The 24471-nt window shown below is 42.1% G+C and overlaps 2 protein-coding genes across 3 annotated transcripts in view; both read right to left on the bottom strand.

Moving 5' to 3' along the window:
* The window catches only part of LOC109431349 (basement membrane-specific heparan sulfate proteoglycan core protein), a 189586-nt gene that overhangs the window by 18164 nt on the left and 146951 nt on the right, over positions 1 to 24471 (bottom strand). For both annotated transcript variants that reach the window (XM_062845623.1, XM_062845622.1), the window contains exon 10: positions 21756 to 21926. In XM_062845623.1, coding sequence (XP_062701607.1) covers positions 21756 to 21926 — 171 coding nt within the window. The remainder of the gene's footprint in view (positions 1 to 21755; positions 21927 to 24471) is intronic.
* LOC134285839 (uncharacterized) lies at positions 16954 to 18504 on the bottom strand. The gene is made up of 2 exons (XM_062847464.1): positions 18323 to 18504; positions 16954 to 18268 (listed from the first exon to the last, which is right to left on the bottom strand). Exon 2 carries the CDS (start codon positions 18152 to 18154, stop codon positions 17243 to 17245), a length of 912 nt encoding a protein of 303 aa, XP_062703448.1. The 5' UTR covers positions 18155 to 18268; positions 18323 to 18504; the 3' UTR covers positions 16954 to 17242.

The following is a 24471-nucleotide window of genomic DNA, read 5'->3' as shown; positions in this document are numbered from 1 at the left end:
TGCAAGCCATTAAGCATGGAAATTGGTCAATTAACATGTACACGATTCATGTAAAGTATTTCGTTTCAGAAAATCAAATTTAATATTTTTAAGCGATTTATGTTAAGTACGATATTTCCCATACAAGTCACCCTTCAAAAGTTTCATGCAAGTTTACTTACCAACATAAAATGCTAAAATCAATCAAATTTGATTTGGTAAAACAACATATTTTGCATTAGTTGTTAATTGACCAATTTGCCCTTAATGGCTTAATGGCTTGCAATCAAAAAAGCCCAAAACCGCATATTTTGCCCTATAAATTGTGGTATAGCTCAAAATTGTGACGTGCTGGATCAAATCTGTGCTCGGATTCGGATTCAGCGGCCGAAAATCTATCAGAGACATATAAGTTTGCTCTTGAGACAAAAAACGTTGCGCTGTGTATTTTTCCCATTTCACCACATGCACGGAGAAAACTAAGATTCAATTTTATTTAATATTTTCCGTGCATAAGGGGCTGTCCATAAACCACGTGGTCATTTTTTTAGGACTTCTTCCCCCCCCCCCCGCGTGGTCATTAGTCCATACAATTTTTTTTATTCGTCCATACAAAATGCTGATTGGCCGAACCCCCCCTCATGACCACGTGGTTTATGGACAGCCCCTAAGCTTAACTTACCTGGCGTTATTCTTTAGTTTTATAAAAAAATGTCATTCTGTTCCCGCGTTCAAATTCAAAAGTTATAATTCAACCACCGTGCGAGAGTCCCACAAAAAATATTGCGAAAATTTCGTTCTATCGTGCCAGTGATCGATTATCGTATGTAATTTTTCTTTTAGCATTGGGCGAACATGTTGCGTGACTATGATGTGAATCGAAAAATGTTCGAAGTGTTACGCCTGTTTGTCTGTGATCAAAGGCTGTTGAAGGAAGTCGCCGCTCGGTTGCGCTGAACCAACTTGACGATCTTACAAGAAAAATTCAGGTTCTGTAGAAAAGAAATGAAGTGCCTATTTGGGTTGCGTAATGGATGGAAATGATTGCAATCATCCAATCGATTGGAAAGGTAATCCAGATAAAATCTCTTGCATTGTGAAGTTTCCTTGGCTCTCTCTCTCTCTCTTCTTGGCGTTACGTCCTCATTGGGACAAAGCCTGCTTCTCAGCTAGTGTTCTATGAGCACTTCCACAGTTATTAACTGAGAGCTTCCTCTGCCAATGACCATTTTGCATGCGTATATCGTGTGGCAGGCACGAAGATACTCTATGCCAAGTCAAGGAAATTTCCTTTACGAAAAGATCCTGGACCGACCGGGAATCGAACCCGTCACCCTCAGCATGATCATGCTGAATACCCGTGCGCTTACCGCCTCGGCTATATGGGCCCTTGAAGTTTCCTTGGCTGCAAACCAGAAAAGAAGTGCAAAGATATCTAGGATTCTATAATTGGTACAGAAGATTCATCGACCACTTTTCCGGAATAGCTGTCCCATTGACAGAACTTACAGAAGCAAAATTCCTGTGGATATTCTGTCATGGCAATGCCAGACTTTTCGAGTCCGTTTTCAATAGCATGTGATGCGAGTTACGTGACAATAGGAGCCGTTTTGACACGTGATTTCGAGTGAGAAAAACACCCTATTAGGTATTTCAGGCATCCAAACGAAACTATTCAGTAATAGAACGAGAATGCCTGGCGCTTATGCAGACAGAGATGGAAAACGAAATAACCAGTCAGTCACGGGATCTTTTATTTGGTAATGCTATTTCTTTTGCGATCAGGAGTCAAGACGAAGTGCGACGATGAGGTAGAGACCCGAGGGTGGGTTACCATTCGTCCTGATTTAGCGGGACATGTCCTGATTTTGGAATAATTTTGGCCAAAATTTCTTAACAAATCCGATAATTTTCGAGAAAATACATGAAATGTCCTGATTTGCTATGCTGTTTAGATCGGGGAACTCCTGCTGGGGCACCTGTAAAAGAGAGATCCATCGTGCGTGAATAGCTAGCAGTAGAGCTTTGAGGTACCGTAAAACGGGATATTTTTGATAATGCGGGTAGCTTTGATAGTGCGACAGGCATTGTATAGATTATCTTATAACTATGATTCTTTCAACCAGTTAAGCAAAAGGCAAATGTAGATCAATTCTATACATATGAAAGTTCATCTTAGACGTATTTTCATTAAAATATATTTTTACAAACATAATGATTTTTGATAGCTAAATTCACTGTGTTTTTCACTAAGTACTCCACAAACTCATTTTTAAATGCAAAATTTAGTAAAAATCAATGTTTTGATATAAAAAATCTCTCTGATATATTTCACAAGGCTTCTCTCATCATGTTCATACTCCTAAGATTTCATTCTATGTTGTTTTTTAAGATTTGATGTGTTTCTAGGGCACTATCAAAGTTACCCCAAAATGAAAATCCGATTCTCGCTCATGTGGAAAACTAAAAGTCAACCAAAATATATAAAATCATCGAATCTTTCAATTGCAATTGATAATTGATACCCCAGTACTTGTTTTAAAAATATAAAACAAGGAGAAATACTGTTACATGAAAAAATATTGAGAAAATTTGCTGAAAAACTATCAAAGTTACCCGATTTTATGGTACCGGATGCATCCGGATGAGAAAGGAACTTGGTCGGCTTCAAAAGCATAGAGTCGTGTACGAATTGGGAGATGGTGAGACGAATTGATCAGCATGCCCAAACTGGAGTAACACCAGAAAAAGGTGGAACCATAATTTGGGCGGTCACGGAGTCAAGTGCAAGCAGCACGAGGAGTGGGCGGCTGGCCAGAGGCTCAGCGCGAAACGTTAGCACTTCAAGGAGATCATCGTCCGCAGCACGTCCCGAGCAGAAGGGAATAGCAAGAGTATAATAAAATATGTTATTTTGGCAAAATATCTGAGTAACGGAAAGAGTTATTTTTATGTTATTACAATACCTTATCATGTTATAAACTTGTCTGTCATAAGCGGCAAAATAACAAAAATCATAACAAAAAAATTATCTTGGAAGACCAGTTAAATAACACGTTTTGTTAGTTTCAATAACAACTTAATAACAGCGAATTTATAAAATATTCAATAACAAATGTTGAAATGAATAAATTATTGAAAACAATCAGGGAACAAAATGAGTTATGATATCAAAATCAAAGGGGCCTCGATGCAGTAAAAGCAATAAAAATAAAATGTCTAAAAAAATCAAGTTCTTCTTCTTGGTGACTTCTTCTTGTTGACTGGCTTCTTTATTGACATTTTTGTCCGAAATGTGTAGTTCATCCTGGAATTCCACCAGCTGATCCAAAACGTAAAATGGCTAAAACTCTGTTATAAATGCATACTCGTACCACAGGTATACCGTCATATGGGGTGTCATTGAGCCACTATTCCGCACGTTTAGAATACGACGGGACTGTATACAGTAATGTTCCGATTTTATCACGGCCTCCGCGCGTCAGTCATTTATTTATCATTTATTTGCTGTTAGATTTGAGAGCAAGTGTTTCCCCTCTTCTTTAAGATGAATGTTGAAGGCGCGTTTTGAAACAGTAAAAATATTAAAAATGGGTATGGATTTTGTAGAATAATTAAAAGCATTTTTGAAAAGGGGCGTGATATAATCGGAACAATACTGTATTGTGTGCTAGACTACTATAATACATAATTCTGAGATAGTTTGCATCCACCGTTGGATTCTCTGACTTATATTGAATCCGTGGGATCGATGGACCAATGTTACCCTCTAGCCCCAAGTACACCCCGAACGAAAGGCTATAAGTTGGCTCTGTCACAGTTAGAATGTAATGTCAGAAAGAAGCGGAAGAGGAACTGATGAATAAATAATATTTTCTCAGCAGTTCCTCACGGAATACTGTGAACAGCGTTATTAAAGATCAAATATTTATTACAAAAAAGTAACGCTATTAAAGTTTAAATATTTTTACAGTCGCAATAAGGGAACGTCCATGTATTACGTCACGCAAAAATTACCCTTTTTCAACCCCCTTCCCCCCTATTTCAAACTTTTTGTATAAGACCTCTGAAATTTTTGTATGGGTCGTCTTACTTAGCTGAGCCCCCTTCCTCTCCCATAAAAGCGGGACGTAATTTATGGACGTTCCCTAACACAATAATAACCGAACTTATGCTACAACAAAACGTGTTATTGAAATGTAATGTATAGAAAATATACCAATAGCACGATCATAACAAAATAAGATTGTCCAACAAAACATGTTATGGAACGGTAATACCTCAATAAGATAAAAATAACAAACCAAGATATAAAAACAGGTTTTATGATTCCGTTGTTATTATTTTGATATTATCCTCTGCTCGGGGTAGAGCGAAGGAAAAGGTAATCAAGTAGAATATGGTTAATAGAAAACCACTTTAGTCTTACAAAACTGAATGGTCCAAAAGGGGTTGACAAATTAAATGGGCTGCCCTTTGTAAAGGAATAAGTTTAGACCTGATGCTCCAATATATGTTTCTAAAATGAACTTATGTTGTTGGTTGGGGGAGCTTCATCTCTTTCCGTGTGGGTTGAATTTTTCGTGAACCGTTGCATACGGTTCAACATAAGTTAGTAGCAAGGTTGATACTAAAAGAAAACAACAATTGTGTAACTTTGAAGGGAAAATCGTTTAGGCATGCGAGGTTAATGGAAACAAGTTTTATGATACCCATTTGTTTCTTTACAGTAGACCAGTGGTGCTCAGGTTGATGTATACCGCGGGCGGGATGAAAATTATCGTGAATATTGTATTAAAAGTGTTCTATTTTTTTTACTAAAGCAATTTTAGTATTGGAAAATCATAGATCTTTTGGGTAATTCCGATAACTATCTCTTCACTTTAATACTTTCAAAGACCTCAGTTTGACCATTGAAACATATTGAAAATCGGAAATTCTGCCCGGTTATGAGTCATTTGTAGTAACGAATCATTTATTGCTAGTTATGGCTGGATTATCTAAAAACCATTTTCAAAGTTTAGCATCAAACTAAAGAAAAAAAAAACTGTAGCTACTGTCGCATGGAGGATGTTTTATATAACAAACAAAATATTTGCTTAAAATTTTTAAATATCCCCAATTGTATGGATGTTTGACAAAACGAAGGATTTTGTGGAGAGTATTAAATCCACTTCTTGAAAAAAAATAGGACTTGGACTTGGAATCATGTTTTCAATCTTACTTCGGTAAGACCGAATGTTTCAAAATAATGATAAAATCTACAGTCAAGATTAACACGAACTAAAATAACTTTTTGCACAACTTTTTCAATCAAGGAAATTTTTAATACCGTAATCCGGGGTAACATTGATCAGAATTTTCTAACTTTCTTGAATAATTCTCTTGTTAAAGCAAACGTTACATGTTTTATACTTTTCAAAGAAGTACTGGCCCTCAGATTATGTGTTGAGCTACTCGAAAAAGTATTGTAAAACACTGATAAAAATAATGAGATTTACACGTCATGTAAACTTCATTTTAGTCATGTAAACTTGGTGTTATGATGGTTTACATGATATATCATGTAAATTTGTGTTTTATGTCATGTAAACTCTCAGAGTCATGCTGAATTACATGACATATAATGGAAGTTTACATGATATTTCATGAACTTTACATGATATGTCATGTAAACTTCTGCGATATCCCACGCTCCAATTATGTGCATCATATGTCACAGAATTTTACACTCTTTTTTCGATCTGTGAACTTTAAAACATGTTTAAATAGGTTTTTAAATCTAATTTTTGATTGTGTTGATTTGGGGTAACATTGATCATGTCAGTGATCAATGTTCATTTGTGTTGAAAATACCCTTACTTACTAAATTCGGGGTCGTTGATTTCGAATATGTTGTTCAAATTCTTACAAATAATGTACTTTTCAAGTTATTTTAGGATTAAAATCCTCTAAACCACGAATAACGCCTAAAGGTAGGCAATGGCTTAAGGAATTGATAGCCGACTTTTCATAAATCGTATATTTTACTGTAAAATACCATTTTCATAAAAGTTTCGTTTATTAAATCCAACTCTAGCATATCATATTGAAGTATTACAGTGATTTCGAACCTCATATTGTATCTAGTATTCACGCCAATCATGAATGTTGGACAATGTATCTCATTGCGTTACGAAACACAGTTATGGAAAAATCGATTTAATTCAATGTTTATGAAATTCAATTTTCATAAATTGCATGTCATTTAATAGCTAAATGATAGCAGATTACGATATACTATTCCATAGTAGAAACCGATTCAATGTAAAATGCTTGTTTGAACGTTTCATGAGGTGGGTCATGCCGATCAATGTTACCCCGCTGATCAATGATACCCCGGATTACGGTAGTTATATATGTAACGAGTTGCAAAAAGTTGATTTTTTCAGCACGAGTCGTACATTTATCCAACGAGGGTTGCCGAGTTGGATAAATACGAAGAGTGCTGAAAAAATCGAGTTTTGCAACGAGTTCCATACAAAATTTTATGCAATGTTTTTTTTTCATTATACAACTCACTTGAGTTGCATAATATTCATAATGCAACCCAAATGAGTTGCATTATGAACTTTTTGCAACTATTTTCCATTATGCAACTTATTTCAGTTGCATAATGAACCAGTTTGGAAAAATTGGCCATTATGATACCAAAATGAGTTATATAAAATAGAAATTATGATACTAAATTGCATAAAAGTATTAATGTTGTCATTGAAAACATTTCATCATAAATGAAAGATAAATATTTGCATAAGAATGAGCATTATAATATTTTTTTCATTATTTTGAACGATCAGTAGCTTTTTTTTTCAAAGTACTCTGCGGGCCGCATTCAAGAGGTTCGAGTGCCGCATGCAGCCCGCGGGTCGCAGTTTGAGCACCACTATATATTTTTGCTTCCATGTAATGAGGCATTGACAAAAGTTAGGCGAAATATCTGAAATGATTGACTATTTTCCATCTGATGTGATGGGAATAAGCGCATATGAGGAAGTATATGTTTACCCTTTTTCAAATACAGTGGACGCTCGCTCGGTGCAAACGCTTTAACTGCAATGCTTTTAACTGCAAGTCCGCTAAGTGCAACCATTTTGCAGTTATCGCACCGCTACCCGTCAAGAGGGCCCATATAGCCGAGGCGGTAAACGCACGGGTATTCAGCATGACCATGCTGAGGGTGACGGGTTCGATTCCCAATCGGTCCAGGATCTTTTCGTAAAGGAAATTTCCTTGACTTCCTTGGGCATAGAGTATCTTCGTGCCTGCCACACGATATACACATGCAAAATGGTCATTGGCAGAGGAAGCTCTCAGTTAAAAGCTGTGGAAGTGCTCGTAGAACACTAAGCTGAGAAGCAGGCTTTGTCCCAGTGAGGACGTTACGCCAAGAAGAGGAGAGGAGAGGACCCGTCAAAATGAAATGTCAACAGCGATGCGATGTTTTTAGCGTGCATTTTTGTTGCAATGCGATGTTTTTCGTATGCACATTGGTTGCACTCTACACGGAGAGACGAAACTACCCAAAAGTGAGTTCTTTCCACCCAACTTCGGGGTTACGTGCGTCAAGCCAATTTTGAGTTGATGGAAACGATGTTTTTGTTGGGTTGTTCCCGCTTGCTTCCATGTGAAAAAAATACCTAATTTTAAGTTTTTTCCACCCAACCGAATTTTTGACTAGGTTGTATTCACTCAAATTTGAGTACTGTGCTAGAAACTCAGTTTTGGCTTGACGCACGGAACTGCAAAAGTTGGGCTGTTTCTCTCTTCACTCTCTGACAACAACAGAAAGAGCGCATGAAAAGGGAGATGAAAAAGAACTCAAAATTGAGTTTAAAAGTACCTAATTTTGAGTTTTTCAGTTTCTCCGTGTACAGCAACTGACAGTTATGTGACGTCCGTCAGTTGTTACAATTATCGAATTTTATTCGGTAAGTGAAACGTTAACATGTTGCACTTAATGAACGTCTACTGAGTAGACGTTCGATAAGTGCAACATGTTAACGTTTCACTTACCAGATTCACTTGTTTATCCAACCTTCAATTGACATCCCACAAAACCTCTGTGGTACTTCAAAGTTGGTTTTCCACTACTGTAGAATGCTGATCAATTAATCAAATCACTCGCTTTTTCCGTCGGTAAAATGATTGTTTACAACATTTTTCATTTCACAACCGAAGAGAAAGATTTCTTCGTTGCACTGTGATGGCGTATGATGATCTATTGTAGTTGAACTATTTTGGTCGATATTCTAAAGCTACATCCATCTCAGTTTAAATGTTTCTGCTCAATCATAGGGAAGTGAAACCATCTCAGCAGGGCTCCTATTTTGCGCACTTTTCTGTTACAACTTAGCCAATTTTAAACCAATTGACACACTTTTTGGAAAACGGTGAGATACGTACCCAAGTAATTATTGTCACAGAAGAGTCACGGCGGCGCAGGTTTTTGTTGCGCAGAAGTCACTGTGACTTACTTTTAGCAAGTAAGTATTTATTTGTTAGAAGTAAGTCAAAGTGACTTCTGCGCAACAAAAACCTCCGCCGCCGTGACTCTTCTGTGACAAATGTGTTACTTGGGTATAGTATCTAGCCGTGTACAAAATTTCCGGCCACTGCCCAAGTGGCTTACTACCTCTAGGTAGGGTGATGATTTGATTCGGATTGCGAATAATTTGATCGGCTTTTTGAATATGCACCTACTGTTAAGTCGTAATTTTTGACCATCCTATGGCCCATAGTGCCACGTAGGGGTTTACATGATATGGAAGCTAATGTATAAATTAGTAATTGATACCAAATTATGATTAGTCAATTTTGAACTTCCGACATTCTTCTCCTTCGCAAGAAAGGTAACTCTTCCCACACGGTTGCAATGAAAGCGAAGCACATGTGTTTCCGCGAAGTGTGTGCGTTATCCTAGTTACGGTTGCCATACTGTGCACACACAATGGGAAAACCATAGGGCCGAGAAAAATGAAAAAAAAAACCCTCTGTGAACACAATGATTTTTAATATTTTTATGCTTTTACACCGGGGTGTCGTCGTATGGTGATGAGGAGATGAAAAACTCGAATAAAAAGGGGTTAGACAGTCAGTGGCATGGACATATTTGGTGTTGTCTTTTGTTATGGGAGCGCGAGCAATACTGCAAAATCCCGGAGCTTCGTGGTCGCAATCAAGCGAAATCATCTAGGGATGAGCGGAGTGGACCAATGTCCTTTTTTACGATTGTCATTAAAAACTTGTTTGTCCTGGTGTTCATTGCTTACGAAAAAGCTTTCGACCGTTTCAATCAAGAAAACATGTGGGGAACCCTCAGATGCAAGGGTGCCCCTGAGAAAATCGTCAGCCTCATTGAAGCACAGTACAGGGCGTGACTGGGCGAGGCAAGGGTGTATACTATCACCGCTACTGTTCCAAGTACTGCTCTTCATCGTAATCGAGATCCTGGTAGTTGCAATTGATCGTGAACCAAATCGTGGATTGCTGTGGCAAGCCATTACTATGGAGCACCCAAATGACTTTGAATTGGCTGATGACGTTGCTCTCCTAGCTCAACGGCGTTCTGATGCAGAGCAAGCTCGATGATCTTGTCAATCACTCCTCGGCGGTAAGTCTTACCATCAACGTCAACAAGACCGAATCGTTGGATGTAATTACGGTGAACCCTTCCAGTTTTACTGTAGCTGGGTCTGGGCAATCAATGTAGAATGTTAAAAGCTTCCAATATCTTGGTAGCCAAATGGCGGCTGATGATGACACGGATAGGTGCACGGATCAAGAATGCGAGGGATACTTTTGCGAGTTTAATAAATGTATGCTGCTGTACGCCAGTGAAACTTGGTGTATATCTGCGGTGATCATCCAGGATGGAGATCTTTAAATTCGGCCCTCTTCACCATCATGCTCAGGACTGAAAATAGTAGCATCTATTTACAAGGGGAGCTTATTAGCTCATGCTATGATACCCATCCTATTACAACATTTTAATCCATTTCAAACGATTTGTATTTTTTCAGAATTCTCAAAGGAGAAAAAAGGGAACAAGATAAGCAGCATTTGCTCATGCAAAGGTTAGACTGCTCCTACATCATTTTCTTTTCCTAAATCCACTTCAACCCCAACTCACGAACTCATCGTTACATATTGCTTTTAATGTAAGAGATTTCCTCCCCTTCCCCCGTTCCAGACTGCTCTCGCTTGTACGTATACGTTGTTCGGTTGGGATCGTTGCATTCTTTCGCACATCGTTTGTGTGGCGGAATTATTCATGAACAAATTTCTTTTTTATTGTTCCCATGCCGGTAGCAGGAGTCGCCGCTGCCGTCGTTGTCGTCGTTTGGTTCACTTTGTGTAGAGACGTGTAGAGATATGTTGCACATGGGTACCCACAGCAGTGTAGCACAGTACGGTGGTAGTATATCTGGCAATCCGTGCTGTGCATCAGACATTCTATGCTTCCGGTGGCATGTCAACTATTGGTGTATTGTGACCCGTGGTTGCAAAAAAAAAGGACGCTCGTTCGTAGTTGAATGTTGTGCGGTTTTTAACCTTCACATACCCGCCCCCCAACATCTCATTTTGAAAATGCTGGCATTTCGTTATTTTCATCCGATTTTTTTGAAGTCGCACTTAATTGCTCATAAATTGGTGCTAGTTTATTACACTCAAGCACGGCGTGTATATGGTGAAGGTTTATCACAAAAAATAGGCATCGCCAAATCCGCCATTATAAATATGGACTATTAGCTTTCATTTAACGTGTTCCCCAAAAAAATCCACCGAGGGATCCCTATCATTTTTTTCTGATGAAATAAGAAAGGAATTTTAGTTGAAATTCTTACGACTGTTTCTTATGTTGCTATTTGGGATTTGTGGCGCAAGGCAAACAAAAAAGCCAATTATGCTTAAAATAAAAGATAAATATGATAACATACAAAGAAAACATAGCCTACTTTGATTTGCGCCTACTTTTATTTAAAATTTATAGAAATAGAGCAAATAAGTGGTAAAATTTGTTATTAAAATCTTATAATAACATGTAAGGTAATGGCACAAATTTCCCGAATGGAGGAGAACGTGCCTCTAGAGCCGACCTACTGAAGGTAATCGCAAGACATTTCTTGGTCTATCCCGATGTGTGTAGTATTCAGGAATGGATTTGACAAAAAAAAGAGCAGGACCTGGTGTGATGGTTATAACACTTGACTTGAGGACCTGGGATCGAATCCCACTCCCGACAAACTCGCAAAATGTGAGTTTTTCCTTCGGAAGGGAAGTAAAGCGTGGGCCCCGAGATGAACTAGCCTAGGGCTAAAAATCTCGTTAATACAGATAAAAAAAAGCGCAAGCGTTGCTTTTTCACCCCTATTTCGGAGCTGAAAAAAAAAACTTCAAATCGAAAGTTTCCCGTGCAACATTTCTTTAAAATTGCGGACAAGGAAAATGCACTGAACTGAACTTTCTTGAGCGATTATGTTTCAAGTCCACATCTATAGCTTATGGACTTTTCGTTTCATAAAACTATAATTACCCACGAACCGACGTACAGCCAAAGAGAAAAAAGATAAATATTGTTTGGTCCCAATATGTCATAATAAAAAATTGTCACACCATCTTGTCGTAACGAAGGATGATTTCAAAAACACATCCGATCGGTACAACTTTGGTTACTAGAATGTCATTCATCTGTATTTCTTCCAACACGCGAACCTTTTTGACTATACCACTACATTCACAGTCCGTGCCTCGATCTTGACTCGTTCCATTGTCTCGTTTCAGGCCGAAGCAAACTTTCGTTAAGTTTGCGTGTTCGCCACGTTTCCACGCTGATTCGCTAGGGATGTCCAAATCAGCACGCTATTTTCAATACAAACATAATTAAATCACAATGTTTAATTTACAATTCTAACTGCATCCACCACACATCTCTAGAATGGTTTGCTCCATTTTTCTACTTTGGCATCGAATCCCCACATGTTTATTACGATTGGGTAAAAACAAGTTAAGACCTAGATTTATTTTCGACCCATAACAACTGTCAAAATTTCATCTCGATAGGATGCACTATAGTTTTGCATGAGCCATCCAAAGGTGGCATAGAATGTATTATTCTAAAAGATACCTTTTCAAAGATTGCACGTGACTTCACGTTCAATCTAATCGTTAAGACACTAGAAATATTGTGACCGATTGCTTCTCACACTAGTTCCTATTGAAACTATTAATGGCTTGTGTAGTCTGAATGGTGTAGTCTTTGAAAGTGTGACATGTAATGTATTAGGTATGGGAAAAACCCGTGCGAAGGGGGAAGGGGGGTCGAAAACTCCCAGTTTTAGCATGACGTACTTAACGGATGCTCCCTTAGTTTTCAAGATGTTGTGAAATTTTAGGTTCTTTAATGCATTATTTTTCTTTTACAATTTTCAAGTCAAATTTATTATAAAATGAAATGTGCGGGATTTCTTTACAAATACAGTAGACGTTCGATAACCGCAACATGTTTACGTTTCAATTAGCGAACAAAATTCGATAACTGCAACGTCAAACAGGCGTCAACAACCCATCAATTGACATTAAATGAACGCAAAATTCATTCGACCGTTCATTTGGGCTAACTTGGCGTACTGTTTTGACGGATAGCAGGTGCGATAACTGCAAATTTGCTGCCCCATTCTCTTGAAATCATGAAGTTACGTATACGTCGCACGGCATGTTTTGGTTGCAAACCAGGAATGTCCCCGATGTCTACCACGTGGAACCTATGCTAGATGTTCCGGGGTAGCTATATTAGTTGATACAGACTTCAGGGTATCGTTTCTGACTCAGTCCTTCGAAATCATGAAGTTTGATAGGCCGCACGACAAGTTTTGGATGCAAACCAAAAGTGTCCCCAATGAGGCCCCCGCGGAACCTGTCACGGTGATCCGGATGGTTCAACTTATTCAAATCTGATTATCGCAGTTGTGTTTTATTGTTCGCAATGAAAATACAGCTGAAAATCGATGGTTCAAACACAATAACACACGAAATAATCATTTTTAGCTATTTCGGCACCCTCCCTGACCCCAGTACAATCCGGAATATTTCCGAAATGGTTCCGGATATTGCATGGCCACTTGGACGTAATAAACTTGCACCAATTTATGATCGATTAAGGGCGACTTCAAAAAAATTGGATTAAAATAGACGAAATGCCAGCATTTTGAAAATGAGATGTTGGGGTTCGGGTACGTGAAGGTTAATGCTGTATCATTTCTTGGTGTATTTTGGCTATGAAATTTATGCTGTAATCGGGGAGAAGATTTGGTATCTGAGGAAAGCGATGACTGAATTTTGAACTGATCGGTGTCATTTGTATAGTGCAGGATATGTTTATACAAGTTCATTTAACCAATCGTGTTTACTAGTACGCAAGTGCTTTAATTATTTGCCGGGGCCACCTCTTTAATAAATAAATAATAATAATTTGCCGGGGCCCGTGGCGCAATTGGTCACACGTTTGCTTCATTAGCAGATGGTCATGGGTTCGATCCCAGCTCCGGCACTTTCGTCAGTTGCTTTTTCCTCCTGAGAGCAGCTGACACTGACCCTCTTTTGAGCCCATGGCTCAAACGTACCCGGATACATGGAATCGGCGAATGATAACTTATTATGACCTAATTACATAAGATAATCTTATGAAAAGAGCAGAAAAATCGTTGAATGATGCAAACTGGAATCGATCCATGCACGTCGAGATCACTTTGCCCGTGCCCTGCGTGGCGTCAGCTCCAGCGGCTCAGTGTGCAAAAAAGTGCTTACCTTGACAGTTGCAAATTTATGACCTGAAATGCGATGTTTAATTCGAGATTGCAAGAAAACGATTAGAGGTGGAAGTTTGGTGTCAAAGAACGAAATGTAGAGTGGAACAGGTGCCGCAACTCTGAGAGAATTTCAATTTAACACGCATTTTTTTTAAAGATAAACATCTAAACCCTACCCCCCCTACACTGTTACAGCTAGAAACTATAATAAAGAAAGGTATATCAACACGGCTTGTCGGATGTAAACATTATTGTCAAAACAAACTTTAAGCGGGTTTCATAGGTGCAACACGAACACTTTACAGCTATGCATCTCAGATTTGTGAAATCATTTGGGTTGATTTTATAGCACCCTAATTCAAATCCGGAAGAGTTGCCGGAAGATGTGCCAATCGAGTAAGAGTCCTCACCAATAAAACAGCTTTCTTTTTATGTTGCCAAGTACACTAGAACCTCTTTTTATGCACATGGCTGGGACTGCATAAAAAGAGGGAAATTTATGCATAAATTAAGTTTGGGCTTAAATAAGGGATCTTAGTTCGCCAGAACAGGTCCTGCTCCTGGGCATTTGAGATGGGGCTAAGATGGTTTCCAGAAAGTTCCCAGAGAACCCAAAAAAAGGGGGTTCCAAATGGGCTTCAGGGACGTTTTAAGGAGTTGTTTCAGGGAAATTGAGAAGCCTTTTAAGGGCGTTTCAATGGGATTCTGGGGAATTTAGGGGCATTCAATTAGTGGCACGGTAAAGGCTGGGTATGCTGCGCAATTCAGATCCCATTGTGATCCACTAGCCTCTGCCCAGCAACTCCAATCCCTGCCTCCACGTGGTACCAACCGGAAACTATGAGCAACCTTAGGGAAGATCGGGTAACCAACCTCGGTGGGAACTTTGGTCGTAGGCTGACAGGGAAGGGGGGTTTGCTTCGGCAAACCTGAGCGTCTGTTCACCAGGAGAAGCGGCTCACAACAGCGTCTGATCCCCATGTTAGGGGCGGCTGATCTACGTCCGAGTGCCAGGGAAGGACTCTAAGCTCAACTGTGCACTATGGTCCTCCGGAAAGTAGGGGGTTGGCCCTACGAGCCAACCGTAAAAAAACATTGTAGCGGAAAATCAGCAACAGAATAATACGAACCGAGACCAACGGCAACGACCCCAGCGAACAAAAAGGACTTGCAATTGGAAAATCGGTACGTGGAACAGCTCATGTCTCAACTTCATTAGGGACAGCCGCATAGTCTCCGAATTACGGAAAGACCGCGGGTACGGCGTAGTGCTTCAGGATGCGTGTTCAACAGGATCCATGGTGCAAACGTTTAGAGGTAATCATACCATCTACCTGCGGAACGTTTAGAGGTAATCATACCATGGACCTGCGCCACGCCTGCCTACGGGCTAGGCGGCGGATGCAGCGAGCACGATCAGAGGAAGAGCGAAACGAACGGCGGGTGGTGTTCGCCGCTGCAAAAGCCGCACTTAAGACCAAGATAAGAGCAAGCAAAAAGGCCTGCTTTGAGGGTCTCTGTCAGAGCGCCAATACGAACCCGTGGGGTGACGCCTACAGGATCGTTATGGCCAAGACGAGAGGTGTGATGGCTCCTACAGAGCAATCTCCAGAGATGTTGGAGGGGATCATTGGAGGACTTTTTCCGCGTCATGTTCCTAGTCCTTGGCCTCCTTTCGTAGGGCAGCCGGGGACTGGGGCTGGCGATGAGGAGAGGGTCACCGATGTGGAACTTGAGGGGATAGCTAAGTCCCTTAGCGTAGGTAAGGCCCCAGGTCCGGACGGAGTTCCGAACCTGGCCTTAAAAGTAGCTATTGCAGAGGCTCCCGAGATGTTCAGGTCTGCTATGCAGAAATGCCTAGACGAGGGAGTTTTCCCAGAAGCTTGGAAGAGGCAGAGCTTGGTCTTGAGCCTGGTACTATTGCCAAACTCTGGGGATACCAGAGTACCTGTACAAGATTCTCGGAAGTTACTTTCAGAATCGTGTACTAGTCTACGACACGGAGGTGGGTCGGAAGTGCTTTCACATAACCTCAGGAGTCCCACATGGTTCCATCCTGGGTCTGGTGTTATGGAATGTCATGTACGACGAGGTGTTGAGGATAGAGTACCCAGTGGGAGTGGAGATTGTCGGATTTGCCGACGACATTACGCTCGAAGTCTACGGTGAAACGATCGAGGAGGTGAAGCTGACTACCGACCACTCGATCAAGGTTGTGGAGGCGTGGATGCGATCCAGGAAACTGGAGCTGGCTCACCACAAGACAGAGGTGACGGTTGTTAACAACCGGAAGTCGGAGCAGCAGAGCGCTCCGTCAAACATTTGGGCGAGATGATCGACGATAAGCTTACCTTCGGTAGCCACGTCGATTATGCCTGTAAAAGAGCCTCCACAGCTATTGCGGCACTGTCCCGGATGATGTCCAATAGCTCTGCGGTGTACACCTGTAAGCGCAAGCTTCTGGCTAGTGTTGCTACGTCCATACTTAGGTATGGCGGCCCGGCGTGGGGCACCGCGCTAAGTACCAAATGCTACCGACGGAAGCTGGAAAGTACTTACAGGCTTATGTGCCTGAGGGTTACGAGCGCGTACCGTACCGTACCGTACCGTACCGTACCGTGTCACACGACGCTCTCTGCGTCATTGGGCTTCGTGGCCGAGCAGTTAGCGGCGTAAGTCGTTTAGGTGTCTCGTAAGCCTCGGAGTGTGGGTTCGATTCCCGCTCCAGTCGGGGAAAACTTTTCGTCAAACGGAAAATTCTCCACTGGGCCACTGGGTGTTATATGTGTTGTCCGTTGTCTAATGTTGTAATGTTCAGTCTGTAGTGGCCGAAAGGTCGAAGACGGTGTAATTGTCTTTTTATTACTGGTATGGTGCCTATCAGCATTCTTAACAGTGAGGACATGGAGTGCTTCGAAATGCGCGGCACAAGTGGCATACGCAGGACTGCCAGGATGGCCTCTATGGTCAAATGGCAGCGCGCGTGGGATAGTTCCACCAAAGGAAGGTGGACCCATAGGTTTATACCGAGGGTAGATAGTTGTATTAATAGGCGCCATGGGGAAGTTACATTCCACCTGACACAGGTCCTTACAGGTTATGGTTGCTTCCGACAGTATCTACACTGTTGGGACGACGATTGTCGCGGAACTAAAAACCACCCATCGACAGCAGCTTCAACTTCAAGCAGCTTCAATACTGCAAATATGTTTATTTAATAAATGAATAATTACATAACTTTTTACATCTTACAATGTAGTGTTCGTTCTCGGGACCGACGTGTCTCCCAACCGCAGTGCAGTTCCTTTCTCGTTCACGAACTAAACGACACTGCCGAGTCGTAAAATTATAACCACTGTCGGTCCTCGCGCCGCCGCTTATGCACTCCATTCTTGCTTCGGGTTTACCAGTTCCACTCAGCAGCAAGCGTACTGAAACTGTACGCAACATTCCCCCCCGTGGAACTGGTGACGAACTAGATATTCACATTCTTGAACGGGTCCATTTTTGATCGATGCTCTTCCAGATTGGCGAAATGCTTTGCTACACAGCAACCTTGATCTAGATGGCGGCACCGTACTGCAGTAGATGTAAATTGCGGTAGGTACACGCAAATCAAGCCAACTCGTTCCACTGCTTAGAACACAATACCCACCGGGATCAAACAGCAACGTTTTTAATCGATGACGATCGCCTCGCTTTCTATCGCGCCGGCGGCGAGCGCACACATCCGAACAGTTTTGTTTCGCACAGCACCCGTACACGTCACACGCAGCAAAGGCCATTGTTTTTGCGGGATTAGTTTTGACTTCTGATTCATTCTCTGCAACATCGCTCCTGTGGCTAGGTGACGTCGGAGATTGGGCTCTGACGAATGAAACAGCTGTCGGAAAATCAGCTGGTGCTGTTTTGGTGAGCTCTTCGCGCTTTGTGTGAGACGTACACACTCGATCACCGCTGATGACGCTTTGTTGCACAGAAGATGAAGAGACTGCTTTTTTCGGACACGACGTTTTAGTGCAGTCATTTTGTGGCTGGGTTTTGTCACGTATTGGAATCGGCTCCTCCACCGTCCCCTCGCTTACCTTACTCCCGTAGTATTGCCGTAGCACTGCTTTCCTCTTCGCGCTGAAATCTGCTCTCATTTTTTGTGCTGCCTTTTCGAATTCTTCCTCCATTTTCACCAGTTCTTGCTGGTATTCTTCTTCGATGCGGCGTTGTTCTTCTTCATAATACTTTCGCCACATCTCACTCTGCTCCTCGTGATGCTTCCGCCACAGCTTACTCTTCTCTTCTAGAAGGGAAAGTTCTCTCATCGTACTTTCCATGGCGGGATGCTGCTGGCTGATGTATTACATTTATTGAAGTTTGTTGGGACGACGATTGTCGCGGAACTAAAAACCACCCATCGACAGCAGCTTCAACTTCAAGCAGCTTCAATACTGCAAATATGTTTATTTAATAAATGAATAATTACATAACTTTTTACATCTTACAATGTAGTGTTCGTTCTCGGGACCGACGTGTCTCCCAACCGCAGTGCAGTTCCTTTCTCGTTCACGAACTAAACGACACTGCCGAGTCGTAAAATTATAACCACTGTCGGTCCTCGCGCCGCCGCTTATGCACTCCATTCTTGCTTCGGGTTTACCAGTTCCACTCAGCAGCAAGCGTACTGAAACTGTACGCAACATACACCGTTTCGGGCATGCGGATTCTCCCGAATGCCCAGTGTGCAATGGTTTAAAGGAAACGGCGGAACACGTTTTGCTCGTGTGCCCGCGTTTTCGCACAATGCGTGACCGCATGCTTGCCACATGCGGGGAGGACACAAACCCGGACAACTTGGTCCAGAGGATGTATAGGGATGAGTTTGGCTGGAACGTCGTTTCAACGGCTATCACCCATATCCTTAAGTTCTTAAGGGTTTTGGTCACCGTTGAGTTGTATATTTAGGGATTGTTGATTTTGTTCGGTGATTGCAACACACTAAAACACGATTTATAACGTTTCGGCCTACTGACTGCCGTACCATGCGGCACCGAAGACGGGAAGGTGTATGTAGGACAAACCGGACGAATGCTGAAAACGAGGATCAACGAACACCAGAACAACATAAGAAAAAAGGAGTCAAAAACAGGTCTAACCCAACACCACCTAGATGAAGGACACAACTTCGATTTCGCAAACACGGAAATTCTGGAAAGGATCGACAACCAGGCAAGCAGAACCATTGCGGAGGCCTTCCACATTAAGCTACTCGGTGACGACAAAATTGTTAACATGCAGCGCGAATGTGGAGGGATCGACTCAGCGTACAACGGTCTAGTGGGTAAAATACGAACACTCTCAACACATACGAGCAGACCGAACCGAGTGACGCAACCGAACCAACACGAAGATGGATAGATGTGTGAAAAGGGGGGTTTAGTAGTAAAGCCACACTGGTGGCAAGAACATCGATTTATACAAGTGGGTGAAGAAAATTGTAAGATGAATTTTAAGATTGTAACTATTTGAAAATATATTTTAGATCTGATGATGGCTGAAAGTCAGTAGGCCGAAACGTTATAAATCGTGTTTTAGTGTGTTGCAATCACCGAACAAAATCAACAATCCCTAAATATATCACCCATATCGTCTGGGAGCTACAGAGGAGGTGGCGCGTGGACTCGGAGAATGGCTAGTCGAGATGCAGTACAAGAGGTGGTCCAGGGGTTCGGAGTCGGCTTCGTAGGTCATACCGGTGCCCTGCGGTCGAGATCGACCCTTACAGCGATTAAGTAGCCGCGGAGAGGAAGTTCCGGTAGCGGTGCTGTCGTGGCGTCGGTCCACTGGGTTGGATCCGAGCCCGCGGTTGGAAAGGCGTCCCCGGCAAGGGTCGAGACAGGTGGAGACTCATCTGTCAGCAACCTTCTGGTGCAGCCGATAGGGCCTGAAGGGTAGTGATACCCTTGCCGTCAGCAGGTCAGATCGGGTTGCACGTGGGCATTAGTTCTTGATGTCTGCAAAGCAGTTGGGCGCGGGCGGGGTTAACCCTGTCCGCCTTCCGAGGACAAAGGGAGTGGCGAGGACCACTCGGGACACTGGCTAAGCGCCAGCATGTTACCGTGATGGACTCTCCAGTGCGAGTCATCGATGTTCGTTGCTGCTAGGCTACGCAGCTAACCTTAAGGGTGCGATGTGCACTAGCCCCTCTCTGAAGCAATACCTTCTTGGTGGTTCCGGAGAGACGTAGGGTTTGGCGACCATAAGAATGGTTTAGTGGGTACGAGGAGAGAGTAGTCCTGGCTTTTACTTTTGTTGTAGAAGACGGCCTCAGACCTACACTACCCTTACCTTCTGTTAGGGTGTCTGTTGAGCAGATTATCCCCCTATGGTTTAGAAGAAAAAAAAAAATACCATCTACCAGAGCTGCAGCAAAACACGTGAGCTGGAAACAGCTTTCATCGTGATGGGTGATATGCAGAGGCGCGTGATCGGTTAGTGGCCGATGTACAAAATAATTTGCAGGTTGAGGATCAAGGGCCGATTCTTCAACTTCAGCATAATAAACGTGTATATCCCACACCGATGATGACATAAGGACGCATTTTACGCACAGCTCGAACGCGAGTACGACAGCTGCCCAAGCCACGACGTCAAGATCATCATAGGAGATCTAAGCGCTCAGGTAGGCCAGGAGAAGGAATTCAGACCGACGATTGGAAAGTTCAGCGCTCACCAACAGGCGAACGAAAACAGCCTACGACTCATTGATTTCGCCACCTCTAAAAATATGGCCATCGTCAGCAGACGGAATTGCAAATCGACCACGTTCTGATTGACGGGCGGCACTTCTTCGACATTGTCGATTACAGGACCTATCGTGGCGCTAACATCGACTCCGACCACTACCTTATGATGGTCGAACTACGCTCAAAACTCTCCGTCATCAACAATGTACGGTACCGGCAACCGCCACGGTTTATCCTAGAGTGACTAAAACAACCGGATAGCACCTCAGCATACGCGCAGAATCTCGAGGCAGCGTTGCCAGACGAGGGTGAGCTCGAGTCCTTCTAGAGGGCTGCTGAAGTACTGTGAAAGTAGCCATCAACGATGCAGCCAAGAGCACTATCGAGTACGTGGAACGGAATCGACGGAATGAATGGTTCGACGAAGAATGCATAACGGAGCGCGGGCGGTAATGCTGCAGTAAGGGATCAGACAGAACGTGGAACTTTACAAACCGAAGCGGAAACAGCAGACCCGTCTCTTTCGGGAGAAAAAGCAGAAATGAAGCATCATCCGATTCTGTAACCTTCCATCATACAAAGGCAGAGCAGTCATGCCTGCTTACACGATTCAATCTCCATAGTCCATTTACCCGGGTAGAGGTAAAATACTGACGATCAAAACGTGATATTGGTTTGATTGATATAAGAGATAAAAGATCTGAAAATAATATCTAAAATATGTTCCTGGAACATCTTAACAATATGAAAATTTGATATTTTAAGATCAATCGAATAACTCGCTGCTATTGGTTAGATCTTTCAAAATCTAAATATGATATGATGATGATGTTCCAGGAGTTAATTTTTGATATTATTTTTAGATTTTTTATCTCTTATTTCAATCAAACCAATATCACTTTTTGATCTCCATATCAAAATATGCTATTCTTGAGCTCTTTTCCTCTACTCGGGTAACGAGAAGATCTTATGAAAAAATATTGTACACGTGCAACTCAATATCTATATAAAAATGTTGTCATTTCGTCAAGTGGCTCATTACGCATTACCAGGACGTAACTACTTAATCTTAAAACTGGATCAATTTTCACGCCAGTAGTAGTGCAGACAGGTTCATATGACCGTTCATTTTTGAAAACCCACTTAGCAAATGTTCAAATGTGGCATCTTAAGCTACATGCCCCTTACTCACCGTACAACCGGATCGTCCCTTCGGCGTCCCCGATGCTGTTCTTCGATATGCACTTGTAACCGCCCATGTCCGCTTTGTGTAGCTTCTGGATCACAAGCGTCATCTGCACCGCGTACATCGAGCTTTCGTTTTCGGTCATCGAGTAGCGCTCGTTGGAGATTATCATCTCGCCTGTGGATGACAAGGAAGCAGCAAAAAAAGGGGAAAAAATCGGTCAAAAATCGATTCCGTTTTCGGTCTTTTGCATGATAATAGGGTGCTGTCAGGGGGGAGAGTTTTTTTTTCTGTTGAGATCCCTTTTTGTGGATGAAGTGTTTGTTATGGTCCCTGAACGCAGTTATGGCATGTGCTGATAATTGGAAATTGACTGTTCATGATTTTTTCGATGTTAGATAACATCTTTCGGTAACGTATATTGGAATACATGCGTGAATGCATGATACTGGATGTTTAATATTTTACTAGAAATAAACGATGGATTAAATCAACAAATGTTCAAGGACATGGTTGTTAGAATACAAAGACGACCGCAGAATTATTCCTGATTTCGTATATTGTATCTTTTGCTATTTAATTATCGCTGGCCAATTTGTTAACATCAGTGTTTATTTCACGCATAGCTCGATGATCGATTGCGAATTATCTGTACGGTGGGAAGACTCATTATTAAATCTTCCACCTGTGAACCTGGATGACAACCTAGGGTTCCTCTCTGGAGCCACCATTAGGTTCACCGCTCTCCACGATGTCTAGTAGAGCTAACTTCACCACTGAATATCCTGATGATGTACGTACTTGCGATGGACGTATTCCTGGGGATGGCCTACACGTCACACGTACACGAACTCACTGATGATACTCTGTTCCAACAACAACTAAAACCAGATCAATAATATTCAGATACCGTGTTTCCGCAGCTCACCGTAACACGGAGTTGACTATCTATATAACGCTGACTAGATCGGTAGTCCTCTACGGACACGAAACATAGACTCTACGTGTGGTGGACCAATGCGCCCTTGGAGTTTGCGAACAGAAGGTGTTGCGTACCATCTACGGCAGAGTGCAGATGGAAGACGGGACTTGGAGAAGGCAAATGACCCACAAGCTGTATCAGCTGCAGAGAGAACCAACCATCTCCAGTAACCCGATTGAAGAGCCATCCGACCGGTACAAGAAGACGTGGTGCGCGGCGAACTAGGTGGGTCGATCAAGTGGAGGACGATTTGTGGACCCTTCGCAGAGTGAAGAACTGAAGACTCACAGCTATGGACCGAGTCGAATGAACACGACTTCTACGTAAAGCTAGCTTGCTTTAATGCTGACCGGTTCCTGCTAATTGTTGAACGGTTCACTCCTATAGCCGAAATTTTACAATTTATGAAAATCAGTCAAGTTTCATGGGAGTTTTAGAAGGTTTTCGGAGGAGTTCGCGGGATGGCCTTGGAGTATTAGGGGATTTCAAGGAGATTCAGAAGAGTATCAAATCGCATAAAAGCTTTTAGTGGCTTTAGTGGATGGTTTCGGTGGGTATTTCAGAGTGGTTGCAAGGTGTTTCAGAGTTGCAGATAAAATCAGGGATATATCCCCCGGAACGCCCTTGAAGCCTCTTGAAATCCCTGGGAACGGCCGCTGATACCTCTTGGATCACTTTTGGAACGCCTCTGAAACCCCTTGAAACCCCATGGAACGCCACTAAAATCTCTTGGGTCTTAGGGTCCCCTGGAAAACCCCATAAAAAGCCCCTGAATCTTCCGGAAAGCTCCTGAGGCCCCAGAACATACGTGGAACGCCCCTGAAACACACTTTTGAAAACCTCTGGAACTCTCCTGAATCCCATTGAAACTCCTTGGAACACCCATGGAACGTCCCTGAAACTCCCTGAGATCTCCTTGAACTCCTCTGGAATGCCCCTGAGATTCCCTAACTTCCTGGAACACCCTAGAATGCATCTGGAACCCGTTGAAAGCACCTTGAACCGCTCATTTTCCAACTTCTGGAATGCCCCAGAAATCCCCTTAAAAACCCCTGTAATGCTCCTGAATTTGTCTAAAATACACCTGGAACGCGAATGCCTTCATTTTCAATTAGGTTAATTGGAGAAAAAAATAACTATCTTTTGGAATGGAAGATCAATTTTCTACTTCTAAAATTTTAACTCGGAAATAGGATAATTATCTTCATAATCGAGATTTTATCCAGGGTTAGTTCATCTCGAGACCCATGGTGTACCTCCCTCCCGAAGAAAGAACTCACATTTTTGTGAGTTTGTCGAGAGTAGGATTCGATCCCAGGCCCTCGGCGTGATTTCACCATCACATCAAGTCCACTCCACTACACTGAAAAAAAAAATCAGCAATTCAGCAAACCACCCAGCATTGCAAATGATTTTATAGAACAAAATAAATGAAAAATGATCAGGTTCACCCCGATTTGCGGTATCAAAAGCCCGGCTTCAGAGGCAAATGCTGTATGCTACATAAATATCTAGCTAACATACAATTTACCTTACCTGCAAATTGATAATTGAATGGTTAGATTTCATTTGTTTTACACAATCATGTAACTATTTATGAACAACATAGTTAAACAAATAGAGCACTGTTCGCCCCCACTCGAATCGGCAATGCTCATAAATCAAAAGAATAATGATTCCCAAACAATTTAACGTGTTTTTACACACTCCCATCGCTGTATGCATAATTATAATGGAAAC

The sequence above is a fragment of the Aedes albopictus genome, chromosome 1, assembly GCF_035046485.1.
Source record: "Aedes albopictus strain Foshan chromosome 1, AalbF5, whole genome shotgun sequence".
Taxonomy (NCBI): Eukaryota; Metazoa; Arthropoda; class Insecta; order Diptera; family Culicidae; genus Aedes; species Aedes albopictus.
This window is presented reverse-complemented; position numbering and strand designations above follow the sequence as displayed.

What these genes read in the sequence shown, in the direction of transcription:
- LOC134285839 (XM_062847464.1), bottom strand. Translation starts at nt 18,154, where the DNA reads ATGGAAAGTACGATGAGAGAACTTTCCCTTCTAGAAGAGAAGAGTAAG.